Here is a 20,184-nt window from a genome sequence, read left to right on the forward strand (position 1 = left end):
GAAAGAATGGAAAGCCTCAGCCGACGGTACAGATCTGGTCGACCAGTTGTGCGAAGTATGCGATCAGCTGAAGGTGACAATGATTAACGAAGGAGTGGCCGAAAGTTGGATCAATTTGATGGCAAAACGTAGAGAAGAGTTGGATTTTTTGTAAAATAATAAATAAATTTTTTTGTAAAAAAATAATAATTTTTATAATAATATATTTTATAAGTATTTATTTTTTAGTATATATATATACAGTATATATTGATATTATATGCGATAAAACTGGTAATACTGTTAGTTAGTATTTAATTAATTATATAAAAATTATTTAGAGTTAAAATTTAAAAAATAATTTTTATAATAATTTTTAAAGTATTTATTTATAGTATATATTGATATTATATGCGATAAAAGTGGTAATACTGTTARTTAGTAATTAAGTAATTATATAAAAATTATTTAGAATTAAAATTTTATAAAAAAAATTAATTATTAATTTATTTTTTTCAATCAATAACTTATATATGATATTATTTGTTAATATACCGTAAGATCAATATATATTGTTTGATATATTAGCAGTTACTGTATATATATATATATATATATATATATATWTTTTAATTATCCAAATTAAATATATTTACAGTATATACTGTATATATATGAAATTTTAATCATTTTCATAAAACAATTAAAATGTTTATTGGATTTTTAATTATTAAATGTTTGAAATTAAATCGATAATAAAAATAATAGAAAAAAATTAATTATATTTAAATTATTTTCATAAATCATTTAATGTATATAAATGAAAAAATATTTTTGCATATAAACAATAATATTGAAACAAAATAGTAGTAGATAAAGGTGCTGATTGACCTTGAACTTGACCTCTAAGCCACGCCCCAAGGTCGTCAAGGTCATTCAAGTCCTATAAGAATGACGTCACTTTGATAAGGTACTCACATAAATAATGTGACATTGGAATTAACGATGACGACATCCTAATGACCATCACGGTCATCACTTTCTAATTTTAAATTTAATATAGTACTAATAATACTTCTATTGCATAATTGATTAATAATTACAACTACTTCTACTACTACTACTACTAAATAGCTTATTTCATTAATAATAAAACTACTACTACATTTCTTTTATTTCATTAATAATTACTACTACTATTACTATTACTATATATACCATATTTCATTAGCAATAAATACTATTATTATAAAAACTACTAAGCTTTTAATTCCTATTACTTATACTACATTGCTTACAATAAAGTAATAAAGTTATAAATTTTTGATACATTCTATATATTTACTTAAAATTATTATAAATTCTACTATTGTGTGTATATTTTATTAATAATAATTTAGATTCGTACTAAATTGCTTATAATTCATTATTTATATATAAAAGAATACTATAATAATGCCAAATGTATTTCATTTATAAATATATATACTAACAATAAAACACATGTATTTTACTAAAACTTATTTTAGACTAATATTTATTAATTTTACTATAATAATGTTTATATTTTATTAAAGATAACTTACAATTCTTATTCTTATTATATTATAATTATAATCATTTAATACTAATATTTTACATTTATTTAATAAATATTAATTATTCCATTGCAATACTTATATTTTAATAAATTTTTATTAAATATTACTACTACAGTCTCTATATTTTTCAATATACTACTAAAAATATTAAGATAATGTTTACATTTCAATAATAATTACTAATATAGTCTCTATTTAATTAAAGTTACTAATACATTTTTAAGTTATCTTATATTTTATTTATATTAATCTTTTAAATACTAATAAATTTTCTATATTTATTTTAAAAAATCAATAATATTAATATAATCCTTATATTTTAATAAAAATTATTAGTACATTGTTAATTTATTAAATATTTCTAATATTTGACTTATATTTACTAATTACTGATATGCAATTACTGTTATGTTAATTATTATTATACTTTAAGAACTACTAATGATAATAGAATGATTATATTTTATTAATTATTAATTAATTAATACTATTACTTCAACTACATAGTTTAAATCTAACTAATAATTACTATAAATAATTATAAAATAAGTATATTTTTAAATATTTATTATTAATGCTATTATATTGATTATATTTTTATTAAAAATTACTTATACTTAATTAATTTTACTATTAAATTACTTGACTTATACAGTACTAATAGTAAATTACTTTATTTTTTAGATTATTAAACACAATTACTACATCTAAATAACATATATTTTACTTAAAATTATTATAAATAGTAATAACTTCATTATAAATAATCTACTTTTTAAATAATAATAAATAAATAGTTTATATTTGTTTACAAAAATGTAAACAAACCATAAAAATAGTTTGTTATTGTATCCAAAAATGTAAACAAACCATAAAAATAGTTTGTTATTGTATCCAAAAATGTAAACAAACCATAAAAATAGTTTGTTATTGTATCCAAAAATGTAAACAAACCATAAAAATAGTTTGTTATTGTATTCAAAAATGTAAACAAACCATAAAAATAGTTTGTTATTGTATCCAAAAATGTAAAAAAAACCTTAAAAATAGTTTGTTATTGTATTCAAAAATGTAAACAAACCTTAAAAATAGTTTGTTATTGTATTCAAAAATGTTAACAAACCTTAAAAATAGTTTGTTATTGTATCCAAAAATGTAAACCATAAAAATAGTTTGTTATTGTATTCAAAAATGTAAACAAACCTTAAAAAAATAGTTTGTTATTGTATTCAAAAATGTAAACAAACCATAAAAATAGTTTATTATTGTATTAAAAAATGTAAACAAACCATAAAAATAGTTTGTTATTGTATTAAAAAATGTAAACAAACTAACCCTACTTTATAACTACTCGTAAACAAACTACCCTACTGTATAACTACTTGTAAACAAAACATATAAATAGTTTGTTATTGTATTCAAAAATGTAAACAAACCATAAAAATAGTTTGTTATTGTATTCAAAAATGTAAACAAACCTTAAAAATAGTTTGTTATTGTATTCAAAAATGTAAACAAACTACCCTACTTTATAACTACTCGTAAACAAACTACCCTACTGTATAACTACTTGTAAACAAAACATATAAATAGTTTATATTTGTTTACAAAAATGTAAACAAACCATAAAAATAGTTTGCTTTTGTATTAAAAAATGTAAACAAACCATAAAAATAGTTTGTTATTGTATTCAAAATCGTAAACAAACTACCCTACTTTATAACTACTCGTAAACAAACYACCCTACTGTATAACTACTTGTAAACAAAACATATAAATAGTTTGTTATTGTATCCAAAAATGTAAACAAACCATAAAAATAGTTTGTTATTGTATTCAAAAATGTAAACAAACCATAAAAATAGTTTGTTATTGTATTCAAAAATGTAAACAAACCTTAAAAATAGTTTGTTATTGTATTCAAAAATGTAAACAAACCTTAAAAATAGTTTGTTATTGTATTCAAAAATGTAAACAAACCTTAAAAATAGTTTGTTATTGTATTCAAAAATGTAAACAAACCTTAAAAATAGTTTGTTATTGTATCCAAAAATGTAAACAAACCATAAAAATAGTTTATTATTGTATCCAAAAATGTAAACAAACCATAAATATATTTGTTATTGTATTCAAAAAYGTAAACAAACCATAAAAATAGTTTATTATTGTATTCAAAAATGTAAACAAACCATAAATATAGTTTGTTATTGTATCCAAAAATGTAAAMAAACCATAAAAATAGTTTATTATTGTATCCAAAAATGTAAACAAACCATAAATATAGTTTATTATTGTATCCAAAAATGTAAACAAACCCTAAAAATAGTTTGTTATTGTATCCAAAAATGTAAACAAACCTTAAAAATAGTTTGTTATTGTATCCAAAAATGTAAACAAACCATAAAAATAGTTTGTTATTGTATTCAAAAATGTAAATAAAAACGTTAATTAACTATAAAAAAATTCATTGGTTATAAAAATGTATAAAGTATTTTATAATATAAATAAAGAAATTTTAATTAATTTGATAATTTTATTTATAAACAATAGCCATAAGGAATAGTTTGGTATACATCATGTGATTGTACTATTATACGTTTATCGGATACTGCTTGATATTTTTTATTAAATACTGCTGTGTTAATGTTATGAAATTTATCGCATCTAAATTGTTGTTGTGGTACTTGACGACTATCATAAATACCTCTACTGTATTTATCAGCAATATCTACTACTGTATAATAATTAACAATATGTTTAGCTTTTTCTGTTATTGCTAAACCTTTAACTTTCAATTTGTTTATTTCATTACCATTTGGTAACACGACTTTGTAACCATAGTTTTTTGGACCGCACGATACAAACTCCTTGATGTACGCTTCACTTCCAAAGTCTTTTTCTATTTCATCTGTAAGTTGACCCAAAAAATTACCAACTGTTGGTACACTCCAGTTTTGTGACGCGTTGTGTTTGAAGATAACAGAGTCGGTGTCAAAATATAATACACGTCCGTCAGCTTCTGATTCAATTGAATGTAGTATACTATACAGATGTAGTCTAGCGTAAGCAGTTACCATGGCAGCCAATGCCACTGATGTGTTACCAGGCTTTGATAAGATGTCGTCAACTAACTTATAGTTAACTATAAGTTTTTCACTATTGGGATGTACTTCACCTATTTATCAAATAATATAATTATTAATATATTAAATAATAACTAATTATAATATAATACCTGTTATTTTATACTTTGCATCAGTTAGCAAACTATAATAGTCATTATAATTTGAACATATTTTAACTTGACCCTGATTAGATAATTGGGCCAATTTTCCCCATAAACTATTGAGCATTAACTTAGATATTGTGCGCAAACCAGAGTTTTTAACCATATTATTGACATCTAATTCAACGTCTATATTAAAATATATTTATTAATTAAATATATCAAATAAATAAACAACATTTACCTTCTATTTCTTTAAATTCGCTGACAAAAGTATTTTTTTGCTCTTCAGTTACGCAATTGTCTGGCCATCCCGATGCCTCAGTTTTAATTTTTAAAAAAGTTTTAATATATGGAGAAAAAATTTCACTTGATTTTTCTTCGTAATTTAATACTTCAATAATTAAGTTAATTTTGTAACCAAAGTTTAATGCACATTTAAGCTCTTCACTAAACCACGTGCCAACTAACATCCGTTCACAATCTGAATGTACACAATAATCATCTGATTTCGATTCTAAACAAGTCTTACATAATGGAAAATAAAGTTTTCCATTATATCTTACGGGAAGTATTGGAATATATAACTGTTTTGGCGGAATTACGCGGCACTTAATAAATCCAAAATAATTATCAATTGAAGTATTAATAAAATCGGTTAAAACTGACGGGTGTCCAATAGGAAATAACCGTTTCGATAAGACATACGGGTAAAGACTAGTGACGTCTAAATACATTATTTTTTCATTTTGATTATTACATTTATAATTAAAGTATAAATTGTTAGTCCGGCCACCAAAAAACGCTTCTCTAATGTTTATTGGCTTGTATTTTTTCAAAGACTTGTAAACTAATTGTCTATTATTGACAAAGTCTGATATATTTTGTGGTAGACTTTCGAGTAAATCTTTGAACTGATGTCCCCATATTTGGACAACATTATAGCCACATCGCTGATAATATGAGAGCTTAAATAAATAAATACAAATTAATTTCAAAATAATAATTATATAACTAATTAATTACCTTTTTTATTGTCTCGTCATAGACTTCATCATATGATTTACGTCCTACACCGCGAGAAGCGTTTCTAATTTCTCCGTTAAAGCAAACATGACACCCATGCCAATAACACCCCCAATATTCATACACAGTGTTGGTTTCGTGACAGAAACCATCAGCAAATTCATTACCTAATTTCACTTCTCGAGCAATTTTTTTATTGATTTCATATTCTTTTAAATCTAGCCATACATTTCCGGATATTGATTTATTTCGGCGATTACTGTATCCTTCAAGTGGCGTCACTCCAATTATATTTTCTTGTAATACTTGTGTTCTAAAGTATTCCAATCCAACACCAGCTAAAGTAAACTTTCGAGTAATTGGATCTAATCCGGTGATATCTTTAAATAATTTGCGGAACTCCATTAAAGCCATAGTTAATATTTTGACGTCATTTTGACAATATTTAACTATTTCATGTTTAAAGTCCCATTGTTGACCTGATTGTATGTACTCTTCGTGCCATTTTTGACATGAATCAGCATTTGATGGTGACATGTGATCAATACCAAAATACTTAATATCAGGTATTCTACCTATGTATTGTGTTGGTATAAATTCTTCAGTGGGTTCAGTATTAAATAAATGAGGAAAATATCCTTTTGTGACAACGCTTTCAAATCCAAATGATTTCGGTAGCGATGCTAATGGTTGTTGAAACAAACACAAAGAGTCAATAAACTCAATATTGTAGTAAACCATTTTCAATATTTTCATTCCAGTCATAATAAGTTCGGGTTGTTTTTTCTTGTAATTAGAGTTAATTAATTCTTGCAATAAAAAATGACTATCATAGCCTTTAGCATTGTGTGCGAAAACATAAACTTTTGCATTGTTGTGTGAGTCAGCTGTTTGTGATAAGGATATTAGATAATCAAAAAACGACTTAACGCAACTTTTGTTCTGAAAAACTTGTTGACCTAAACCACATGTATTGCAATTATTTGTTGATTTTTGACGTGAATTTACATCCCAACAGTTATCGCAAACACATTCTGATAATAAATAATGAAATTAATAAAAGTATTTATATATATTTATTTATTAAAAATGTTATCCGTTACCACAAGACTTGATTCGATATCATAACAAACTATAAATTTAATTTTGTCGTCTTCTTTCTTAAGTTTATCATGATTTAAAGGATTAATCATACAATTGTGTTGAGTCCATGAATTGTATTTGACACCACAATTGCGACACTTGAGATAGTTGCATTGATGTTTATTGATTTTGTCCACTTTATACCAAACATCGCAGAGTTGACATTGTTTTCTCTCAAGACATATATTGTTGTTTATATGTTTATCATAACAAATATTTCCATTGAATGTTTTTTTACATACATCGCACTCGATTAACTGATCTATTGCTACTTTATCACATTTAACATTTGATCCACATAATGTACAATTTGTACATTTGTGATCAATTACATGATGTCTTGTATGACATTGATTGCAAACTTTTGTGTCATTTCTGTATGCATTAATGTTTTTAATAAAATTGTAATGACCAACTTTATTGAGTATAATATACTCAAGCCATATCTCATTGTCGGTGATTATATCTTCAGACTGATAAATAATGTTTTCATCATCAGAGGCATCAATAATCATAAGTTTATAAGGACCGATATTATTTAAATACTGCTGAATAACAGGAAAGTTATTAGCTTTAAGCGGTTGGTTGTAGTCTAAATTAGCGTTGAATTGACGATTTATTTTTGCCACAAGATCTTGAGCTCCATTACGCTGTGGTAAATCTCCATAACTTTGACCAATTAATCTTTTCCACTCTTGATTGTTATGAAGTCTTGAAGTATTAAAACCCATTGCAAACCATTGAATACCCACATAAATAGCTCTATATCCGCAGCTATTATCTATATTGGTATTAATAAAAATTTAATAAAGTAATTATTATATAATAAAAATACATACCACTATTGTTAATTGAGACCACAGAGCGCTTTCTAATGCTTTTTTGGACTGTTGTCTCTGGAGCTTTAGTTTTGCGTCCACTTCCCTTAAGCGTTTCCGTTACATATAAAGTAATATCAAAATTACTCATATAAAATGTTTGATTCGATTGAGCAATTTTGCTAATCAAACTCAGCGGTTCGTGTCGATCAAAGTTTTCAATTTTTCGGTTACCTTAAAATTAATGTTTTAATTAATATCAATTTTATTATAATTATTTAAATTACCGATAAATATTGGTTTGTTGAGGTCTTCATTTGACATAATTAATGTAAAGAAATCTTCACCAGAATGTTTTTGAAATATCGGTAAACAAACATCAGCAATGGCTTCCGAAAACTCTTCTTCAATATCGTTAAATCCATTCAAATCTCTTAAATTGTGGTTAAATTTAATTCGCTGAGTGTACTGTTTGCGCTTGAATTTGTCATAAGATTGGATTTGAGGTTGACGGTTAAATGAATATACTAATTGACCTTGTGGTTCATTATTAGTCATCAGATCTTCTTCATCTTCATTTCGAGGGTCAGGAGCTCCGGAAATCATTGCTTCATTATCATCATGAGAGTGTTCACCGCCATATTGTGTATTGACTGATATATATATAATTATTAAAAATTTATAATTATAATTTAATAATTAATTACCTCTGGGATCCGGTTCAGCATCTGAATTTTGTGAAACATTATTCATATAAGTACCATTGCTGTCATCTAATCGAGGGTCAACACCGTTATTGCTAACAATGCTTTCATTTCCACCATTTTCTTTGTTATTGTTTTGAACATCAAAACCATCATTTTTGTCTTGTTTCACACTTTTTAACCACTCGTTAACATTAGCGCCTTCAGGCATTGTACTTAATGAGTCTAATGCCTGACCCCATGACATACCATCTGGTATGTCGTCCACGTGTTGACTTAACAACTGAAACACTAAATAAAAAATAATTAGTTAATTATTACATTAATTATAAAATTATCTGCTTACATTCACCCATACGGCGCTTATTACTTGTATTGACATCAGATGCTGATCGTTTCGACATAATTACAAAAACAATTAAAACTCAAACAATTATTATCAAAAAGTAATATTTATAATAGTTGATGTGAACACTACAAGAGCACAAAAACAAGTGTGTAGTTCAAGTTCAAGTGCAGCTTATATATTGAAACCTGTTATTGACATTGACATTGACTGCGCAGTAAACAAAATACATCTACATTTTTTATTATTGTAATGCTTGTTATTAGAGAGCTACATGTATATTATTAGTATATTGTAATTTTTATTTATAAATAATATATAAGCTAAATATTACTTAATTATTATTTTTAAATTAGATAATTATGAATACAGTAAAAATTCAAACAAAACATTTATGTTTCAAACATCCATTTACTTGTATGACTGCAGGTCCTACAAGTAGCGGGAAAACTGTACTAATACGCAATATACTAGAACATTACAGGAAATCATTATATTTTGAAACTACACCTACAGTGTTAAAAGTCATGTGGGCTTACGGTCAGTGGCAAAACTTGTATGAAAAACCTATAAATAATTGTGACGTAAAATATATAGAAGGTCTACCTTCCGAAGATGACGTCAAAGAGTATGGACCTCATATTATTATAGTTGATGATCTTATGACAGAGTTAGGCAATAACATTACATTAGCAAATTTATTCACTAAAGGGAGCCACCATTTAAATATAAGTGTTGTTTTTATTGCACAAAATATTTTCCACCAGGGGTCGCAAATGAGAACAATTAGCATAAATTGTCATTATTTGATACTTTTGAAAAATCCCAGAGATAAGCGACAAATAATATCATTGGCTTCACAAATATATCCAAATAAATCTAAATTTTTAATTGATGCTTATAATGATGCAACATCTATACAATATGGTTATATAAGAGTTGACTTAAAACAAGACACTCCAGAAAAATATAGAATACAGACAAATATAATACCTGTAGATAATATATTGGCTCCTATTGCTTATGTACCTAAATAATGTCTGAAAATTTAAAAAAGTATTGTCATGACTTGAAATTTATTGCAAAATTACAGTCACCTAAAGCACAAAAATATATATTAAAATATATGTCCCGCGACCGTAATTTTTATTTAGCACTTAAAGAAATAGTCGTAAATATTATAAAAGGTAATATAATATTGGATAAAATTAATGCATCTAAAATACTTAAACATAAAAAATTGTTTAATAAATTTAATAAACCTAATAAAATATCAGTGTCAAAAAAGTTGGTTGTGCAAAGCGGCGGTTGGTTGTGGTTAATACCGATAGTTACGTCAATTATTGATTTAATTACATAATGTCATTTCGAAAAATTCAATTAGTATCAGATAGTGATCCTATTACTGAAACTAAACTTAATAAAGTAATTATACCTCATAAAACAGAAAATAATATAAATGAAAAGTTTATAAAAATAATTGAAGATATTGTACAAAAAATTTTATTAAAAAAGTCTTATAAAACATCTGTTAAATCAATAGTAAAAAATACAATATCTAAAGTGAACCCTACATTATCAAAAAACAAAAAATCTATTAAAAATAAATTTATTAGTAAACTCAAACCTACTAAACATTTAAAAAAAGTTATACCAAATAAATCTGTAGATAATTGGTATAAGTTATGATCGATCAAATACTATCAAAAATTTATTATAATACTAAGCATAATGCATCATTTAGTTCAATTAATAAATTATTTATAGCTGCTAATAAAATAGATAGTAGTATAACTCTAAAAGATGTAAAAAATTGGTTATCTAAACAATTAACATATACACTTCATAAGCCAGTGATCAAAAACTTTAAACGTAATCGTATAGTAGTTAAACATATTAATCAGCAATGGGAGGCTGATTTGGTTGATATGAAAGAATTTAGCGGTACTAATAAACACTATACATATTTATTAACTGTTATTGATTGTTTTAGTAAATATGCTTATGCAATACCGCTAAAAAATAAAAATGCAAAAACAATAACTAGTGTTTTTACAAATATTTTTAAAAAACAAAAACCTTTAGCTTTAAGAACAGATAAAGGTAAAGAGTTTATTAATAGCGATTTACAAAAATTACTGAAAGAGCTAAACATTAACTACTTCACATCTAATGATCATCGAATTAAATGTGCTATTGTTGAGCGTTTTAACCGTACACTTAAAACACGTATGTTTAAGTATTTTACTGCCAAAGGTACACGTAAATATATTGACGTCATTAAGGATTTTGTTGACACATATAATTCATCATATCATCGATCAATTAAAATGCGCCCAATAGATGTCTCTACTACTAATGAAAAACTTGTGTATAACAACCTGTTCTCTAAAACTAAATTAACCCCAAACAAAATAAATACTGGTGATAAAGTAAGACGAGTATATGACATGAAAGCATTTGATAAAGGATATTACCCTAGTTGGACAGACCAAATATTTACTGTTGAAAATACTATAAAAGGTGATAAACAGTATGTTTTTAAGCTAAGAGATGAACAGGGAAATATACTTGAGCAGCGCTTTTATCCCCAGGAATTGCAACAAATTACTGATAATCTGTACAGAATTGAAAAAGTTATTAAAAAACGTAAACGCCGTGGAAAAACTGAATACTTTGTAAAGTGGTTAAACTATCCGGAAAGCTATAATAGTTGGACAGATAATATTGAAAATGTTTCGTAACAAAAAAGTTTGTCCATCAGACTTAATATTATTTTCAATACAAGTATTTTTAATAACATTAGTAATTGTCGTTAGTTTAGTTAATCTATCATTTGATTTCGGCAATAAAAATTTGTGGACAATCATATTGACCAGCGCATTGGGATATATATTACCTAATCCAAGATTACGTATTTGCAATAAAGTTATAAAAGATGTCACAAATAACGATTTGTAAAATAATATCTATTTTAATAACTTTATTAATTATTGTTTTAGTTTTAATTATTTTTTTATATAATAATAAAATTCATCAATCCAAGTGGAATTGTACAAAATTAAATTATACTATAATTTGTGAATAAAATGAGTTCATATATTACTTTGAGTTCTAATGTTAGTACCGGTGACAATACATTAAGCGATTTCCGAACTAAATTAGGTGCTGTAATGAAATTTGATCCACAAAATGATTTATTGACAAGTATACCAAAATATACTGATTGGTTAGTTGGTATAACAGAAATATCATATACAAAATCATGGTATAATATTTTAAATGACTATAAAGTATCTCTATATGATGAGATGGGTAATATCTACAATAATGACTCCAATATTTATACAATTAAAGCCGGTTTTTATGAACGACCATCAAATTTAATTAGTGAAATAAATAGTATATTTGCTAAATTTAAAGGAATTGTACCTCCAAAACTGATATATAATGAATTAAATAATTACGTAACATTAATATGTGGGAAACTTGAAGACTCTGTTAGAGTATTTGTTAACTTGGGTGATGAGATTGAATGTTTGTTAGGACTTAAAAATAGAAATAATTACTATAATTATTATAATACTGAAAATGCAATTAATGATTATACAGTTAATAATGTATATACAAATGATGAAGTGAAAGCTCATCATCCAGTAGAAATATCTGGTGGATATCATTTATTATACTTATACACTGATATTGTATATCCATCTCTTGTTGGTGACACATTTGCACCATTGCTACGTGTAGTTGAAATACCACGTAAATCTAAATTTGGTGATACAGTGCACTTAAATTATGAGACACCACAATACAGACCCGTTAGACTAAATCAATTTGACACAATTAAAATCTATATAAGAGACGACAGTGGAAGACCTATACCATTTAAATTCGGTAGAGTTACATTGACTTTACATATTAAAAAAGTATAAAAGATGGATAACCCATACATTGATTATTATAAATCGCAAGCCGGTAACGGTATAGTAGTATATAGTGGTCACAGATATCAAGGTGGTAATGGTATATTTGGTAAAATTTTTAAACACATACAACCAGCACTAAAATATATAGCAAAACAAGGTTGGGAAGCATTTCAAGGTATAGGTAGTGAAGTATTAAGAGGTAAATCACTAGGTGACGCCAGTAAAAACCAATTACTTAAAACTGCTGATACAGTACTCAGTGACGTAAGTGATAAACTCAGTACAATGAAGCGTCAAAGAGGTATGGGTATTAGAAGAAGAAGACGCAAGCGCAGAATAAATAAATCTAAACGTAAAGTCACTAAAAAAGTATATAAAAGACGTAAACGTAGTCGTAAATCAGGAAGAAAACCAACACTAATATAATGACTACTATTCATCCATTGTCGTCTTTAATGACTTTACCGGAGTTGGATATATTTGGTGTCCCTCCAACTCAATTAATGATTGAAAAAGATATACAAACAGATCACAGACCGCTAACTACAATAAAAGCTGATTCACCCATTGAATTTGAAATAACTACTGGAATCAATGAATATATCAATTTAAATAAATCTGAATTGTACCTATGTTTGCAAATTGAGTTAACTAAAACTGAATCACCCGATATTACGGCTGACGATTGGAAAAAAATATCACCCGTTAATTATTTATTAAACTCATTTATAAAACAAATAGATGTAAAAATAGGTCAAACAACTATCACCAGTTCATCTATTAATTATCCATATATTGCTTATTTTGATGCATTACTTAATACATCTTCTCAATCAAAGTCAACACATATGCAAACATCAATGTGGGTTAAAGATAGTTACCCATTTAATGATCATAACTTAGAGCGACAAAAACGGTTATCACCAAAAGGTAAAAAACTAGCAGTTAGCCGTCATATTGAATTGTATGGAAAATTACATTTGGATTTATCTCAACAATTAAAATCACTAATAGGTGGTGTAACTATTAATATAAAAATACATCCAAACTCTCCCGATTTCTACTTAATGTATGATAAATCTATTGTTCCAAAAGTTAACATTATAGATACTAGACTTTATATTCATCGGTCAATTGTTCATTCACAAGTAGTACTAGCACATAATAAAATGCTTGAAGAAGATAAACCTGCACTATATTTTATTACCCGCCGTGAAGTAAAAACATGTACTATACCAAAGGATAGTATTGATTATTGTTTGAATAATGTTGAGAGTGGTGTTCTACCTAGGAAGCTGTATATATCATTTGTTAGTAATGATGCTTATAACGGCTCTCAAACACTTAATCCATTTTATTTTAAACACTATAGTTTACGGCATATTGCTTGTTATTTAAATGGTCAACAGTACCCGCATAAACCGTATACACCTGACTTTCAAAATGATAAATATATTAGAGAATACTTTAGTTTATTTGAAGTTAGTAATCAGCTGAGCCATACTACTTGTGACATTACAAAAGATGAATTTGCCGAAGGTTTTTCAATATTTGCATTTAATTTCATACCTGACCTATCAGATGGCGTTGCAAAAAGTGGTTATGTATCTCCATTACAAAGAGGTGGACTTAGAATTGAATTAAAATTTAATTACCCTTTAGCCGAACAAATAACTGCTTTAATATATTGTGAATACGATAGTTTAATTGAAATACAGAAAAACCGATTTGCTGTTAAAGACTTTTCATGAATACATTAGAAATAAATAAATATTTTCGTAGCTGTATCAAGTATTATGGCACCTATCCTAGAGATGAATTACCTAATACTATACCTAATAACAGTGGATTAATTGTAAATACAGATAAAGCTAATCAACCAGGAGAACATTGGGTTGCAATATATAAATATAATAACAGTGTAGTTTATTTTGATTCATTTGGCTTACCCCCACTACACAAAGAAATCATAAACTTTATAAAAGACAACAGTAGTAGTGGTTGGTTCTATAACACTATTAATTTTCAAAGTGTATACTCAACTACATGTGGAAAATATTGTGTATTTTTTCTATCAAATTATTTCAATGGCGCGAACTTTGATAACTTTTGTAAAATATTTACTTTCAGTAGTGATATTAATGATAAGTTGGCAGATATGTTATACAGATGGCAGCTGTAGCTTATCACATTTGTATAAAGATATACGTCAGTATAGAGTGGTTTATAAACAAATGGAGAAACTATATGACGAAAAACTATTGATAGTTTTGAGTGACGCAAATCTACACGCGCCATATTTGGTTGAACCGTCAACATATTTTTCAAAGGAAATTAAAAAATACTTTATAGAAGAAGGCAAGCAATTAAATGATATAAAAGACTTGGAAGAGTTGCTAAAATTGCTAAACTACTTAAACTTTAGTAATTTTCGTACGGAAAGACATAATTTTTTAGTAAGTAATGGAAAAAATTAATCAAATATGCGGTGTTATGGATGCACAGGGTTTCACTGTTGATGGCGTGTTTTATCCGCGGGAAGTATGTGTGTTATCACATACACTTAAACAGTGTGAACTGTGTGACACAGACCTTCGCTTTGTTGATATGGACCTTAAAGACCGTATAACTAATTTATATTTGGCTAACAATCTGTTTGGCTTTTCATTGAGAGCCCACAACACCGATATCACTCACAACTCATCTCTCGAACCTAATCAAGTGATATATATGATGTATCATAAAATTAAATCACACGATAAACCATATTTGGCCATAAAAAACCAACAATTGGCAATTATATTGGACTTATGGAAAATACCGTATATTAATCTCAATGAATACAAATGTCCCAACTATTCAAAACTTAAACAATTTTATGGTGGTCTCCCGTGTCATTTTCACAATAGAATTGTTCCCGATCGAAAACTCCTGCGCTGCGCTTCAAATAAATGCAATTTATTATGGAAATGGCTAAATAATTATTATCAATCACATTAATTTTTTTATTCAATAAATTTATTTATGTAATTACAATATTGTCTTTAATTAATTTAGTATAAGTATATATAATTAAATTATTTTTACAGTATTTATTCAATGGAGGTCCAAACATTGATACAGTAATTGTTTTGTCGGGGTAAGTCTCAGCTTTAAGTACCAATAAATCAAATAATCGTTGATTAAACCCGTATTCCATTAAAACGTATGTGGTTATATTTGGTTTCATTATTAGCGGCTTTAGATATTTGTCAACATTTAAATATATGTTTATACTTGTGTTGAGTATAACGGTTTCACAAATATCCATCATTTTTGTCTTAAATATATTTATACAAAACGGCTCTAGCATTCTGTGAGCAATAAATAATTTAAATTTTCTAACATAAAGACATTTGAATCCTGAGTTGACAAAATCAAACGGTGACAAGAAGTGTCCTTTTATGAAAAGCATTTTCAATGAGTACCGAACCATCTTATAATCGTCATACATCTCAATATTGTGTGATGAATTTAATGTAAACTGAATTTTATTTGGTGTAGTAGGCATAACATTGTACAGTTCTATGGCGTTGTAAAAGTCGACAAAATTCAATCTTAAATTAGTGATATTTTGATTATTTATAATTGACTTCCAATTTCCTTGACATAACTTTTGATCCACACTGAGAACTTTTAGTTGAGGTAGAGTCGCCAAATGGTTACATACAGTATTTCTATCAACTGATCCACCTACGTGTAATTCAATGGCTTTAGAACCGAATTTATTAATAAACTCAATAAACTGATTCATATTCTTGAAATTAATTGTGTTCATATAACGTATAGCTTTTATCCGTTCTGGAAAGTTTTGACGAAGTATCCCCCGAACATTCTCTATTGCTAAGCATTGAACGGCCGTATAAATATTAATTTGCTTCAAATGACGAAACGAATTAAAAAACGTCTCATTAAATCGATAAAACACATCAAATTCCAATAGTTTGATTTGCTTAAAATCTTGTGATACTTTTTGTAATGATTCTCGATAACCATCTGACCAAAGACTTATACTATTGTGGTCTACATCCCATTCATCATCAAACTCAGCAATTCTGAGTGTTTGTTGATTTGTAAATATCATTCGTTGCCATTGTTTACTAACAGTAAGTAAAGTAACTTTACTTTTTGCAGGTAAGTGTTTTATTATTAGTCCACACAAGTCGTCACCATAACGATCAAAACTATCGCGACCATACACTTTAGTCATTTTAAAGCAACTAAACACTTACTTGAAAAACACATTTGCTTTTATGACAGTGAAACTCAATAAAATAAACATTGATGAAATTTAAATCTCTTTATTTAATTATTAGTATACATTTTAAATATTTCATCATTAAGTATAATTATATTTTTGATCTCATATGACGTCAAACTAACACTAGCATATGTTAAGAGGCATTTTACAACAATAATGTTGTAAAAACCTTTATCATCTTTCTTGAACTTAATAGTCCTATCAATATCTCCAATGTCTTCAATATTGCCATCAATCCCTTTTGCTTTAATATCTTCAATTAGATGACGAAACTCGTCCACATTTAAGTTAACACCGCGTTTCGTATATTGTAATTTCTCATCTTCATTAGCAAAAGCCAGTCGTATATCCACACGCATTTGGTCTTCTGATTTACTCAATCGAATAACTTTTTTGAAATTAGATTTTTTATTTGTAATAATATGAGTGTAAACGTGCTCATAGTTAAAAACTCTTTTAGGCGTATCAACAATACTTGTAGACATTTTGATTGTTATTTGTATTGCTTTTGACTTTTACTTTTACAGTCTTATATATAATGCTACTTATATACTGTTATTTATTTTTAACTACTATATAAGACTAATTAATGTTGATGTAGTATATCTCTCATCAAGTATAATAGTACTATAATGAGCACTAAAATAATTCCCGGTTGTGATGGCTACGCTAAAGTCATTAAATTAGTTGCTGTTAAAAATAAAAATAGTGTAATACAATTAATTAAAATAACTCAGCATAGCCCTAGTTATAGACCATTATTGAGTGTTTGTCTAAAATTAGATCAATATTTATGGCTCGTGGGAAAACTAAAACAACGAAATAGTGGTTATCGTAATGAGAAAAATAATGAGCTATACATCACTAGAGACCCATATTTAAAACTGACAATACTTTATCAAAAACAACTGAAAATAGCTGCAATGATACTAACTAGAATGGATATTAAACACATAATTAAATTAAAACCTTGGATATGGAATAAATTTGTAGCTATTGAGTCAACGATTACACCTATTCAGGAAATAGTACCTGAAGAGTCAATGGACTTGGAATCAGAACCAATCACTATTGAGTTAACATAATAAATGCATATATCATTGTATTTATAACCAATAAAAATAAGTTTTAATTACATCAACATTTATTTACTTTGTATATAAATACAGTAGTTAACTTTTATTTTACCATTGAAAATGTCTCACACAGAAGTTTCTGGTTTTTTTCTAACTCTTAGTACTACTAATAATTTCAAAAGAGTAGTATCAGTAAAATGTGTTTTACATTTGAATTCAACACTTTTTTATATTATCATAACCGACCTAAAAGATGGTAAAATGTTTGATGATCTGCTGGTAATTCAATCCGACGACTTTTTTAATCTTATACGAGAAATTGTGTTTAAAGAGAAAAAAGTTGGTACCGTCAATGTGTCCTTTGGCTCACTTCAATTTGTTACAGACAATCACAACAATAGTGTATCAATTTTTCACCGCAACTACAGCAAAAATAATTTGGTGAATTTGCGATATAAAGAGCTGGAACTACTGTTTAACGAAAAAGACAATATTCTTAAACAAATTGACGACATCGCGGATAAAACATCAAAATTTGTCAATCATCAGCAAAATACACGATCGCTTCTTCCAACGCCACCTGGAATTAAAACTAAAAGCTATTTCGATGAAGTGTGGTCTTGGCCTGAAATTCCGGTTTCAACCAGCACAGGTATTGCGTCTACAGAAAACACTGGGAATGACGTATGTGGTATTCACCCTATGCCCATCAAACGTCCAACAAGTTTACCTCTTAGCAGTAGTCTTAATATTCTTATGAATAAAAATGTTAACAAATAATGATTTACAAATTACTAATGTATCTATGACTGCTAATTTGTTTAATTTTAATAAAGTATTGAATTTACGAAAAATTACAAATTGTTTGAATAATTGTGTGTATGATAATAAAAAATTTGTTCGCTTAATTGTGCGCTTAAGAAAACCAAAGGCAACAATTATGTTATATCAATCGGGAAAATTAATATGTATTGGGACTAATTCAGTTGATAACGGTAGAATAGCCATAAGAAGATTTGCGCGTATGATTCAAAAGCTCGGTTTTGATGTCCAACTAAACAATGTTACGGTAACTAATATGGTGGCTACTTTTGCACTTAACCGATCAATAAATCTGGCGGACTATGGATCATTTATTGGTATTCGGGCCTATTATCAACCTCAGAGGTTTCCATTATTGATCATTAACTACGGTGACAAGAAAAAAGCAAACATCTCCCGTACGGGTAAAGTTAATTTTACTGGTGTTAAATCATTATCTGAATTGAATGATTTATTTTATACATTTTATTTAGATTATTTAATTTATTAGTTTTTAAAAAATGTAAAATTTATTTATTTTTTGCATGTAAACAAACAAGTGTTTAGATGTAAACAAACCATTGAATAGATGTAAACAATCAAGTGTTTAGATGTAAACAAACCATTGAATAGATGTAAACAAACCAATGTTTACATGTAAACAAACCAATGGTTACATGTAAACAAACCATTGTATAAATGTAAATAAACCAATGTTTACATTATTTATTTATATGAAATCCTAATTGTATATTAAATTATTTATTAAATTATTTGAAATTTAATAAACTGAATTTAAATAAAATTAAATTCAACAAAATTAAATACAACTAAATTAAAATCAACAAAATTAAATTCAACGAAATTAAATACAACTAAATTAAAATCAACAAAATTAAATTCAACGAAATTAAATACAACTAAATTAAATTTAATTTAGTTGTATTTAATTAAATTTAATTCAATTATCGCGCGATGGTTATACCACGTGGTTATCGAAATGGTCACGTGGTACGTTAGATATTTTAAAAGGGGGGGGGCGAAAAATTTTACGTTTTTTATGTAAGTACCCGAAATAGGGGGCGAAAATTTTTGGGTCGTAATTTATGTGAGTACCCGCGATAGGGGGCAAAAAATATTGCAACGTTTTATGTGTGAGACCCATTGAATTAATGGACGTCATTTATGCGCAGTACCATGTACATGTAAAGGTCAAGGGTCCAAAGGTCAAT

General features: G+C 26.8%; 3 protein-coding genes across 3 annotated transcripts; 2 read left to right on the top strand and 1 right to left on the bottom strand.

Annotated features, from left to right (window-relative positions):
* Positions 1–4,117: 4,117 nt before the first annotated feature.
* On the bottom strand, positions 4,118–8,901 carry LOC128956547 (uncharacterized). Its single transcript, XM_054302273.1, has 10 exons — positions 8,844–8,901; positions 8,501–8,788; positions 8,081–8,446; positions 7,815–8,027; positions 6,944–7,756; positions 5,833–6,866; positions 5,603–5,774; positions 5,051–5,533; positions 4,816–4,995; positions 4,118–4,755 (listed from the first exon to the last, which is right to left on the bottom strand). The coding sequence occupies exons 1-10, from the start codon at positions 8,899–8,901 to the stop codon at positions 4,118–4,120; spliced, it is 4,245 nt and encodes a 1,414-aa protein (XP_054158248.1).
* A 361-nt stretch (positions 8,902–9,262) lies between these two features.
* LOC128956558 (uncharacterized) lies at positions 9,263–11,587 on the top strand. The gene is made up of 2 exons (XM_054302284.1): positions 9,263–9,518; positions 10,929–11,587. Exons 1-2 carry the CDS (start codon positions 9,263–9,265, stop codon positions 11,585–11,587), a joined length of 915 nt encoding a protein of 304 aa, XP_054158259.1.
* Positions 11,588–13,200: 1,613 nt separating this feature from the next.
* LOC128956568 (uncharacterized protein F54H12.2-like) lies at positions 13,201–14,526 on the top strand. The gene has a single exon (XM_054302294.1). It carries the CDS (start codon positions 13,201–13,203, stop codon positions 14,524–14,526), a length of 1,326 nt encoding a protein of 441 aa, XP_054158269.1.
* Positions 14,527–20,184: the final 5,658 nt, after the last annotated feature.

The sequence above is a fragment of the Oppia nitens genome, unplaced genomic scaffold, assembly GCF_028296485.1.
Source record: "Oppia nitens isolate AA-2021 unplaced genomic scaffold, nextdenovo-longstitch-racon4-pilon3 scaffold12_pilon_pilon_pilon, whole genome shotgun sequence".
NCBI classification, from domain to species: domain Eukaryota; kingdom Metazoa; phylum Arthropoda; class Arachnida; order Sarcoptiformes; family Oppiidae; genus Oppia; species Oppia nitens.

Bases quoted from the DNA above. Each gene is read 5' to 3' on its own strand.
- LOC128956558 (XM_054302284.1), top strand. From the start codon at position 9,263: ATGACTGCAGGTCCTACAAGTAGCGGGAAAACTGTACTAATACGCAAT. The intron at 9,519-10,928 runs GCAATAACATTA...AAAAACCTTTAG, and splicing joins TGATCTTATGACAGAGTTAG to CTTTAAGAACAGATAAAGGT.
- LOC128956547 (XM_054302273.1), bottom strand. From the start codon at position 8,901: ATGTCGAAACGATCAGCATCTGATGTCAATACAAGTAATAAGCGCCGT. The intron at 8,789-8,843 runs GTAAGCAGATAA...TTTTTTATTTAG, and splicing joins TAAGCGCCGTATGGGTGAAT to TGTTTCAGTTGTTAAGTCAA. The intron at 8,447-8,500 runs GTAATTAATTAT...TATATATATCAG, and splicing joins TGCTGAACCGGATCCCAGAG to TCAATACACAATATGGCGGT.
- LOC128956568 (XM_054302294.1), top strand. From the start codon at position 13,201: ATGACTACTATTCATCCATTGTCGTCTTTAATGACTTTACCGGAGTTG.